Here is a 12,076-nt window from a genome sequence, read left to right as displayed (position 1 = left end):
TAGTTAAATAAATACATACATTAAATAATTTTTAATACAATAATTGCACATGAAATAAATTATGACTTCTATTTTAATAAATAAAATAAGTCAGGATTTATGCTTTTTAAATAAAAAATCACATATAAAATAAGTAATGACTTCAATTTTAATAATATGCCAAAAAGATTTTGTTAGATTTTTTAAAAAAGTATTCATATTTATTTTTAATAAAGAGACAAAGATATTGCAAGGTATTATAACTAAATTATCTAACATTTCATAAATTTTCTAATGAATGGTCCATATAAAAAATCACACGTAAAAGAAATCATGACTTCTGTTTTAATAGTACGTAGATAAAAACTTTGATTCGTGCAATCAACCTAATATGTAATCGGTTAAGCCCAAAGCTGACACATCAATTTTTGCTTGATATCCCGAGATTGATATTCAAACAATTATCATCTCAAAGAAATGTATTAGGGACAATCAATCTTGAGTAATTTATGGAAAAAATATGTTAATTCACTTATCAACAGTTACTTTTAAATTGAAATCCTATCTAATTTAGTAGCACCAAAGCTGTTGATAGGCTGTTGAAATCCTATCTTATTTAGTAGCACCAAAGCTGTTGATAAGCTGTTGGTAAATCTGATCAGACGCTGGGCAATTCTGTTCATATAAACATTCACTAGTTTGGTCGGAGGAAAACGGTGTCGACTTTTGGGAAATGAGAGAGAGAAACGAAGCCCAAGTGAATACAATTTGGGCCTTTATGGAATGTAGAGAGGTTCACAACTTCACATTATATAAAATAAATAAAATCTTTTTTTATCTTTAAACAAAAAAATCGCAGATTTAACTCGTTCTCCAATCAAATGACATTTCTCAGTGAGGGGTTCTATCTGAATTGCATTGATATTTGTCTTCCTCCCTCGCTGTAACTTTCTCGGGAAAATTTCACACCATCCACGTTTCAACAACGAAAGGTGAGTCCTTTTTTCCTTTTTTTTGTTCTGTCTTTCTGCGATTCCTTGCTTTCTTTGTGCTTATGGCTTAAATCGTTTCTCTTTCTTTGTTCATCAAATTAATTGTTCTTTTTCAGAGTGGATTTTACCTACTAGAAGAGATATAGAACAAAGTATGCAAACATTTAGTCAGCTAGGACCGTCGGAGATTTTCTTCATCGCTAGAAGAGACAACCCCTGTACGAGGTTAGTTATTCTTACAGCTTCACTTGTTTTATAAAATAATTCAATCTGGATTAATAAAACATGAACTGTTCATCTTGTTTGATTCTTATGTATTCAAAATGTTTTCAATTGCATTTGGTTTCAGTAATTGCAGGGCGCAGCTTTGGTTCACGGGAAAACTCCATTTCCGACAAGAATCATTTGGTGAGTGAGTGGTCAAAACGATTCAATCTTATCTTTTTAAAAACAATCTGGTTCACATTTTCGATGTGTGGTGGGTTTATAGGGTTTCGCTTAAAGAACAGAGTAGAGTACAGCGCAAGACCCGTGCCTCCAAACCTGATTGCAGCAGAGAAAGAAGAAGCCAAAGCCGTTTTAACCCTCTTCTTCAAGAAGCAAGGTCTTAGCAACAGCGTCTCCGTTAGGATCATCAACAAATCCGATCTCTTCATCGACCATTTAGTCTCTAGGCTCCACTCCGTTCACAAAGCCCGTTACCTCGTAGGAAGAGAGCTTACCACACTCGAGATCCGAGACTCTCTCATCCCTTACCTCGAACAGCTCCATGAACAACACGGTGATCTTCTCTCCGACCTCGTCGTCAGCTTCCCTGATCCACCACCACCACATGCTGAAGATAGACCACCTCCAGTTCCACTAACACCACCTCGTGGTCTTACGGATTCAGCTGCAGACAGTAAGAAACTAAGAGCTGTCTCTCGCGTCAGCGAACTCGACACAGAAGGTGCGTTACGTCCGCAAACACTCTACCTTCTCGACCTCGGCTTAAACCTCGAGCAGATCAAAACCATCACCCGCAAGTTCGCAGCGTTTCCTTACTACAGCCTCGAGGGAAAGATCAAACCCGTCGTGGAGTTTCTTCTGGACCTCGGCATCCCAAAATCAGACATCCCAACAATCCTCTGCAAAAGGCCGCAGATCTGCGGGATCAGCTTAACCGATAACCTCAAGCCGACCATGGCCTTCTTGGAGACGTTAGGCATCGATAAGAACCAGTGGGCGAAGATCATTTACCGTTTCCCTGCTATCTTAACTTACAGCCGACAGAAACTTATCTCCACCGTTGACTTCCTAACTCAAACCGGTCTGTCCGAAGAACAGATTGGGAAGATCTTGACTCGGTGTCCGAACATCATGTCGTACAGCGTGGAAGACAAGCTACGTCCGACAATGGAGTATTTTAAGTCGCTTAACGTCGACGTTGCGGTTCTCCTTCATCGATGTCCACAGACGTTTGGTTTGAGCATAGAGACGAACCTCAAGCCAGTGACTGAGTTCTTCCTCGAGAAGGGTTACGGTATAGATGAGATTGGGATCATGATCTCTAGATACGGAGCTTTGTATACTTTCAGCTTGAGGGAGAATCTGATGCCGAAGTGGGATTACTTTCAGACGATGGATTATCCCAAGTCCGAGCTGGTGAAGTTTCCGCAGTTTTTCGGGTATAGTCTTCAGGAGAGGATCAAGCCGAGGTATGAGCTGGTGAAGAGAAGTGGAGTGAGGCTGTTGTTGAATCAGGTTTTGTCCTTGTCCGGAGTTGAGTTCGAGAAAGTTGTTAAGAAGAAGATGATGAAGAAACTTTTGTCTGATCATCAAAGTAGTAGCGAGCTCTTGTGAAGCCTTTTTTTAGTTTAGAGCAATAAAGAGAGTTTATGATCCTTAAGTGATAAAAACCAAATCGTAATATTTATTGTTAAGAGCCTCATTATTCAGCTGAAACTCAAGCTATGATGATGTCATTTCGATTTCAACCTGAAACTCTATCTACAATCTTATATTGATTGCAGCCCAAAGATTCATGTTATCTTCTACATAAACAATATTTAGCATAACTGCTCTTTTTTATTTTCCTGCAAAAATCAGATATGGTGGATTTAGATAAAAGTAAATAGTTATTCTTATAAAGAATAGCATGCAGGGTTAATTGTTTAGATTTGTCCATACATGTTCAGCTTTTTTAGAACCAATTCCATGGCTTGTTATTATCTCTGCAAGAATTAATTCTGAAAACCTGTTTGTAAAATGCTTGGGGAGACTTTGATTACAAAAGCTATGGCGAAGGCAATTTCACATGAGATAAACAACATATTTTCAACTAAACAAATTAGCATTTAGCAAGATATACACAGATAGGGGAACCTGTGACACCACAAAAAGTTCATTATAAAAATCTTATTATGTAAAGTTGTACACAGAACTTGTAAATCTTGGACTGAGAGATATATCCTTATAGATATATTTTTAACATGGGTCGAAGTATGAAATTAAAACATAAAATCAAACCTTGACTTAAGGGGGCTCAATGGGTTTCCATAACCTCAGAACTACAAACTGTGCTGCTGACATTTCACTGCATTCACGTGACAGCCCTCTTTACATAATAGGTCCGCTTCTGTGGTGGTTAATCCATGAATGTTTTATACCATGCTACTAGAGTCAAAATATAAAAATAGATGTCAAAAATAAAAATGGATAAGTTCAAAGTAATAGAAAGGAAAAACAAAAAATTGTGGAGTATCACTTGAACAAAGTGGTTTCATGTAGATCCACCTTTGTATAATCCTAGCGATTCTCTTGCTAACTAAGTTGCTGAAATCAAAATTCCAAAAGAAACTCCCCCCTCCCCCCCTCCCCAAAAAAATCTGGTTTCACAAGTGGACCCTTGTTAATTTTCTAGCAAAATTAAATTCCACAGCACTTCAAAATAATTTTCCCGAAATACTTAACAGCTAAATACTATACTCTTTTTAGTAAATGAATTTTCAATCATTTTTTCAAGTATTTATTGAAGTACATTTTAAACATTATATTTTCATGTTAAATAAGTTATTGATACCGAAATCTTTAACGAAACCCCAAAAATATTTATCTGGTCATTCTAGGAAATTTCAAGGGTTCCTATCAGTTCACTCACAATTGCAATAGTTCCCTAGCAAATTTCTAGCAAAACGAAGTTTCACAGCATTTAAAATATTTTCCCCAAAATACTTAACATCTAAACATTATAATCCTTTTCGTAAATGCAATTCAATAAAAAAAATCAAAGTATTTACCAAGGTACATTTTATTTTTTGGTGTTGTTAGGTAATTGCAAGTGTTCCCTAGCAATTCCCTCTCATTTGCAAAAGAATTGATAAGACTATTTTCAATGGTTTATTTTATTTTTCCTTTCAAAATAGAATAATTTATAATAAGAGTTGAAAGCTATTCCAATAACACTCTATTTTTTTACTCTATTTATAGAATAAATTTATTTTCAATCTATTATATAGTAGAAGACAGAGTACCATTAGAATACGTTTTACTCTAAAATCTATTTTAGGAAAAAAATTATAGTACCAATGGAGATATTCTAAAGAACTCTAGCAATTTTCTACCATAATCAAAATTTACAGACCTAAAAATAACTTTCAAATCGTTCAAATCGGTAGCGTTTTAGAACCTGGGTACTTACACTGCACACATCAAGTGTTTGCTTTTATTAAATGTTTTTTTAAAACCTTTTATTAAATGTTAGTATGATGTATGATGCTCGTCTACATTTCAGCTAACTAAGAAATTTTAAAATAATATTAACTGATCTAAAAGTATCATCTAAATCCATTGTACTTGCAAGATTTTTCTTTGATTCCGCATTACTTGAAGTTCTGACTTTCTTTTTTTGGGTAGGTTCTATTTATATTTTCCAAACTATTAATCCTATTAATGGTTGTCATGATCTTTTCGCAGCTGTCTCATGTCAGTACTTTTTCTTTTATTTCTGTAACGGGTCGTAGATTAGAGAAGTTAAGTCAGTACTTTTTCTTTTATTTCTGTAACGGGTCGTAGATTAGAGAAGTTAATGAAGCTTCTCAGATTTCAAAATTACCTTCTTTTTGCTCAGATTCTATTTCTAAACTACCTTTTCACTTTAGAGCACCATTATCGCAGGTGTTTACTGTGTTTCTTAATGTGAAGGGCTTACACAAGCACTAAAAACCGGTTACAAAAGCTACCAAATAAAAAATAACTTTGCAGTGTTTTTTGTACTGTTCACAGACTTCCACTGACACGTACCAGCTTACGATTGGTTTTTTTTTTATTTTTTTTAATCAGAGAAAAAAAAACTTAAGAAACCTATTTTAGGTTTTTGTGATAAAGATGCTTTTAGAATACTTGTATTGAAACATTCAATATACAAACATCAGCGGGAAGATGATTTAACCCCGAAACCATAGCTTACGGAAACAGATTTTCTCCAGACTAAACTTTAACAAAACGAAAATCTAACCAAAAACCAACATAACAATACTAAGCAATTTATATACTTATTTAATCTCTTATTATGTGATTTTTGTGAAGACGCAAATCAAAACTTGTATGTCAATAGTTTATGTGACTAATTAGGTGACGAGGTCACTGATATTCGATATATTAGTCACTAATACATAATGCATGTTGAGAGGTAGAGACCATGTGGATGCAAGATGTTTTAACTGGAGAATGAAAATCTTGAGGGTTTATGTTTTGATTTAGTCGTTGAAGTAGTTGTTGATGCAGTGTGTGTCAGAGAATGCATCATAAGACATGCAGAATGGTGGAGACCATGTGGATGCAAGATGCTGAGCTGATGTGGGATAAACTTGAAGAACAAGTTTATACCATGGAGAAAAGACAAGAAAACAAATTTGGGAGCAAGTTTATGCCTTGAAAAAAAAAATGCATTTCTAAAAAAAAAAGTGTACTTATTAATATAAAAATTGTTCATTCCATGATTCGTTGGACAAGGGTTTTGGGAACGTGTCGATCATTATAAATTGGCTATAGAGTCGTGTGTATTTCATAAGACAATAGAGCTAAATATTATAGAGAAAGGGTGAAAATCTCTTAAGAGTGTTCTTGAGTTGTGTTGAAACAGACGTCGGAATACCGATGATGGAAAGACAAGTTTGGATAGATTAAAAATCTTTCAATAGTAATAGTAGTTGTTAGGGTGTTAACAGACTGTGTAAAACTGATAAGCAAGTCTTGTAACAGATTGTTTAGGCGATTTCTAATAAAACAATAGATATTTTTTTGTATCTATTTTGTTTCTTGATTTATCTTATATATTATTCTATTTTGATTGCATATTTGGACTTCCATTTTTTCCTGTTTTATCAATTTCCGTAAGCTCTCTAATTTGAATACTTGACTATAAAGATCTGAACTCTTGAAAAAATCAAAGCAGAAATGTGGGTGTTGTTGCCTACCCAAGCGACGTTCTTTATATTTTTCTTATTAATATCTGATTCACCTAAACAACAATGTACTTTCTACGTTTCAAATTATATGATGTTGTAGAAGGTTTATGTTGTTTCAAAATATAAGATGTTTTAAAATTTTAAGGTTAATTTTTTTTTTTTTTGGAAACTGTTTAACCAATTAAATTTTACAGTTTTTTTTATAATTGGTTGAATGTTTTAAAACTATATCTTTAATTGTGATTTTCTAAAAGAATATAAATTTCTTAATTTTCGTGCGATAAGCCAAAACATCATATATTATGAAACGGATAAAATATTATATTAGTCCAGAAATTCTTTTTTCAGAAATTCTTATCTATTTAGCAACTTTCACATTTACTAAGTAAAATAATTTAAACACGCAAGTGAAAAGAAAAAGTTAAAACAAAAAGAAGCCAAAGTCAGTCTACACTGTACACCAAACACAAGTTTTGTAAAAGATCTTTAGTCTAGTAATGACTAATGAGTAATCTCGTCTTTACGTGCTGTTTCTTTCTATCATTATGAATTTAAATCAGAAACTCTGTCACAGTTCATATACTATTTCAATAAGGAAAAGAAAAAGGTACTATTGTAATTACCTTCAGAAGGAAAAATCATAATAATTAAAATAAATAATAAAAAGAAGTAATGAAACAAAAAGTAGGAAAAAGAAAATAAAAGGAAGAGGACCACATTTCACCAAATATTCGGGGTCTGATGTCAATGCGGATAAGTCTATGTATTTATGTATCCTAAAAATAGTGAGACAGACAATTTTATATGTTATCATCGTAAATTTTACTATCATCTGTAATATGAACTTTAAAACGTCTTACAGTAACATCATATAGAATTACTCATCTGTAATATGAATTTTTACCATCATCATATTTGTCATGTCATATTTCCCTCTCACGTCTTAAGTGGTGAAATGTGGTCCTCTTCCTTTATTTTTATTTTTTGTTACCCTTCTTTATACTTCCATACTTCTTTTGTAGAATCTTTTCATTATAAGTAAATATGTCAATTATATCAGAAAGTTATTTAATCAACATTTATTTTTATCGAGTAAAATTTATATAGTTTGATAACTTATAATTGAAAAACACAGTGCTCATTTTTTTCGTAAATTACTGGTGTTGGTGTATATGTATCTTGTAAAGTGTTAAATCTTAATTGTAAGATCACAATAAATCAGTGTTAAAAAAAAAGTGTTAAATCTTATTTTTCGTCGATTTAAATTTAAACTGAGAGGCATGTGAATTGTGAATAACAGAACAAGCCCATGATCATGGCCATGAGGTCCATGCGCCACACAAAGTAATCACACCATATTGGCTCTTTGTATATATTGAATTTTAGGTCAATAATGTTAGTAAGACTTTAGGCATGTCAATGTAGATGTAGATAGGTCTCTTTACCATTAGGCTCGTCATCTTGCAGGTTGGTCCCCAAACATTAACACGTTATTTAATCCCTACATGTCTTGGTTACAAATATTCTAGGAATTTTTTATAATATGTTTTTTGATCTTCAAACAAAATGTCGTCAAGAAGACTGAGAACTATTTATGATGTTAAGAGTAGCTAGTATATGTTTATCAAGCAAATAGTTATATACTTCTATGGTTAGGTTAACTGATTGGGAGAAAGTAAGACAAACAGAGTAGACATTCAGGAAAGCAATCTCCATATGCCCAACAACTAATGTATGAATATAAAAAGACATCTAAGTACTTAATTAAAACACATCCATTGTCTATAGACTATATATAATGTACAAGATAAGTCTTATTAGCAAATCAAAGAAGATCCAATAAAATAGTAACACTAACAATATCACGAGTTGGTTGTGCGTAGATCTTTATTCTTCCGATTCTCACAACGTCACAACACAAAAACTCAGCTTACTAAAAGCAATCAAACTACATGAGAAGAAACAAGGGACTAAACGGTTGTTCTTCTGGTTTAGATGACTTGAGTGTTATGGTCCTTATGGTGTATATATGAACTGGTATAGAACTGGACAGATTATGCAATAGATATATATGCGTATATATCTCTCTTTTACAACCATTTGTTGATGATACTCGTTCAGAGCTAATGATTATAATCATCACACCAATATCAAAATATTACACCAATATCAAAACATTCATTTACGTATCGATAAGTGTAGGAGGGAAATTTACTAAACTATATCATAAAGTTTAAAAGGGTAATAATGATGTTGAAACATATGATGATAATGTGAGTTTAAATATTCGATGGGAATATTTTTTTCATTTTCTACTCATATAATGGCAAATCCTGAAATCCCTGAAAAAGACTGGTATAGTATTAAGAAAAGAAAAGAGGGTCCACAGCTTCTGAAATTATTGTAACCGTTCTTACCCACTTCATGCGACCTAGAATTATTGCAATTAAATAATTTAGAGTATGTAAAATGCTTGTGTTTCCAAAAAAAAAAAAGACTTTGTATTGTAATGAGACATCGAAAATTATAAAAGTATTATATTGTCACATAATGGATTACTTGGTGCCCGCACATGAATGATTGCAATACATTTACATAACGATCGGTATGGTTTAATCGTTTGCAAGAGAACTTATTTTAGTTCACAACACCACATCTTTATGGAAACAAAGTTAGGTCCATGTAGAAAGTTGGTCTCTAGCTTCAACTAAATTTTATTTTCTAACCAAACAAGAAAGAAAAAAGAACGTAACTTAATCTTTCCATTTCAAAGATCAACAGAACATTGCATTGTGACCACAAAACAGGTTTTTGATTTTGTTTAGTCTAGTTTGATTTAGGTGATGATTGTTTCAGTAATTTTTAGTTTTAGTTTTTGGTTTTTAGATTTTAGTTTTTGGTTTTCAGATTTTGGTTTTTGGTTTTCAGCTTTTGGTTTTTGGTTTTTAGATTTAGATCTTGGTTTTTGGTTTTGCAGTATTTTTTTTATTTTTGCAAAAATTAATTAATGAGTTACTTTGAAATAATACAACAAAATAGAAATAAATATTTATATTTACAATTAAAATTATCAAAATATTGTGATAATTATTTTAAATTAAAATATAATAACATATTTTAATTATTATAGTTTTATTAAAAATTATATTATAATAAAATATTTATCATAAAATTTATATAAATTGCAAAAAAATAAAAATATTTAAAAGTTTGAAACTACTTCGAAATTTTTCTTATATAAATTATTTTTAATTTTATAAACTTATATAGCAATATTTTTTAAAAATATTATAAATTATATAAAAATAAAAATACTTAAAATTTTGAAACTAATTATAAAATTTCTCATATAAATTATTTATATTTTCTTAAAATTGAATGGCTATTTTTATTTTTCATGACTAATACAATATATTGTATTACTAAAACATATTATGTTTTTATAATTTTAGTTATTTTTAATGTGACTAGTAATTATTAAAATTATTCTATTATTTTATATAGAGAAATTAATAACTAAGTTTTAAAATTAATTAATATTATTTATAAACTATATAAATTTATTTTGCAGATATTAAACACAAATAAGTTATATCACATTATTGTTTAAATTATAGCTAATGTACCAAAAATTGTATGATTATTTATCTTTATGAAAATGTTATTTATTAATTATTAATTAATTAAATGTTGTAGTTTCTATCCCAAAAAAATCAAAATTCGTTTTTCCTTTTAAAAGCTCACAAAAGTTGGTTTTTAGTTTTTCTTCACAAATTGGTTAAACTTTTCAAATACTAGTTTCCCTAAATTTTAGAGAATCTATTTATTAGAAATCTTGATTGGCAAATCAAATGGTTTCTACAAAAACAAAAACTAAAAACTAAAACTTGATTGGATGAAAAATGGTTTTTGCAAAAACAAAAACCAAAAACTAAAGCAAAAACAAACTTTCAGCGTAAATACTGAAAAAACATTTTTCAACTGGAAATATATATTGAAGAAACATGTATATAAAGTTTAAGAACGAATAGAGACAAAAATAACATGCTTCAGTAGGAAATCATAAATCAATTAAAAGATTATGAAACTAGAGATTTGGCAGCACTATTTAGGAAATCGAAATGGAAAATGCATGGACATAGTTTTTCAGAAGAAAAAAATGCATGGACATATATTCTTACGAATATTGGGTCATTCTTTTTTATTTCTTTTACGGGGTTTAAGTCGAAATTTAAGTTTGGATCTTTTTATTTTTGCTTAATTTTGTTTGTATCGACATCATATCTGCTCTATTTATTTATATATAAGCAAATCAAACATGATGCAGCAGAAGAATTTATATCACTGACATAAGAAATTATATTATGACTACAAGAACAAGTAGATAATCTAAAAAAGTAATAAGAACAAAAGAAAATACAGTAAGGGAATATCACACTGTTGAAACGAACAGCTCTTGCACTCCACGGCTATCAAGAAAAGAAAAACACTATCTTCTTCTTTCTTCCCCAATGCTGCCGTCATCGTAAAATAATACTAGTATATAAATTCTGATAACCTGTACTGTGTTTTATTTTATTGTTTCTGACACTGATAAATGCTTTGTTTTCTTATTCCACTAATAAATTTGATTACAGTGTTCATGAAAATATGTGATTAGAGTTGTCATAAATCTTCTGTTCCTTTTGCACCAACATGTTCTTAAACAAAGGCCACATATTATTTCCTAAAAGGTTAAAACAATTTCAAGAACCTAAAAAGCAAAATGTTTAACTGCACTTGTCTTAATCGTTTGAAGTTTCCCAGTTACAATTTAACAACATAATAATTGTATTTTAAAATGATTATTTGTGGCAGCCTTTCAAAGATATTAACAATCAAGTGTATTAACAACATAATAACCTTATGTTTTTACTCTTTCTTGAGATTTATATCTCTTACTAGTTTTCTATTTTTCAATCCCAAACGAAACTTACGTGTTGATTGCTGATCTTGTAAATCTCCTACTTTCTCCCTCCATCTAAAACTGTGATACATGCACCATTGAAGACTAGTTGATTTTCAGAGGTAAAATACAAAATACATTGGCCAAAATATTCCAAAACGACTAAAACAAGCAACAGATGTTCGACCATTGCATCTATTCCGCCAATGTTTGGTTGGTTACATAGGATGAATCAATTAACAATACCGAAGTTTTGTACTTCGATGAACATGTAATGTTTTCAGATTGGATGGACACATATAATACTGAATCTTACTATAAAAAAGGGTAAGATATTTCTCCAAAACGGTAAGATAGATATATACGTATGGTGTTGCCGATTCAAGCTTTCTTGTTACAAGTGCTACTCCAGCTTTCCATTACTTATGGTGTTGATAAATCTATGTTCTTGAAGAGTGTTTTTCTTTTCTTCTGGTTGCAAATAGTAGTTCATTACAATTTTACAAAAGGCATTTAATACTTAATCGTTAAAATCATATTAGAACAAAATCGATAGCGGATAAAAAACACACACAAATATAATTATTTGTTTGAGTAAATGTATAATCGCTTTTTATCTGTTAAATCACAAATATAATTCATAATTCAGTAAAAATGTATATCTCGTAATAACCCCCCTTGAAAATGGAAAAGAGAGTTTTAAGAGGTCAAAA

General features: G+C 30.8%; 1 protein-coding gene across 2 annotated transcripts; it reads left to right on the top strand.

Annotated features, from left to right (window-relative positions):
• Positions 1-815: 815 nt before the first annotated feature.
• On the top strand, positions 816-2,947 carry LOC106347577 (transcription termination factor MTERF5, chloroplastic). Of its 2 annotated transcripts, none has more exons than XM_013787146.3 (4): positions 816-971; positions 1,088-1,196; positions 1,330-1,379; positions 1,462-2,947. In XM_013787146.3, exons 2-4 carry the CDS (start codon positions 1,126-1,128, stop codon positions 2,811-2,813), a joined length of 1,473 nt encoding a protein of 490 aa, XP_013642600.1. In that variant the 5' UTR covers positions 816-971; positions 1,088-1,125; the 3' UTR covers positions 2,814-2,947. The 2 variants fall into 2 exon arrangements, with proteins under 2 accessions (XP_013642600.1, XP_013642599.1); XM_013787145.3 differs by having other exon boundaries at positions 817-971; positions 1,321-1,379.
• Positions 2,948-12,076: the final 9,129 nt, after the last annotated feature.

Source organism: Brassica napus, chromosome A1, assembly GCF_020379485.1.
Source record: "Brassica napus cultivar Da-Ae chromosome A1, Da-Ae, whole genome shotgun sequence".
Lineage (NCBI taxonomy): Eukaryota > Viridiplantae > Streptophyta > Magnoliopsida > Brassicales > Brassicaceae > Brassica > Brassica napus.
Note: the sequence above shows the minus strand (reverse complement) of the source record. Positions and strands in the feature narration are given on the sequence as shown.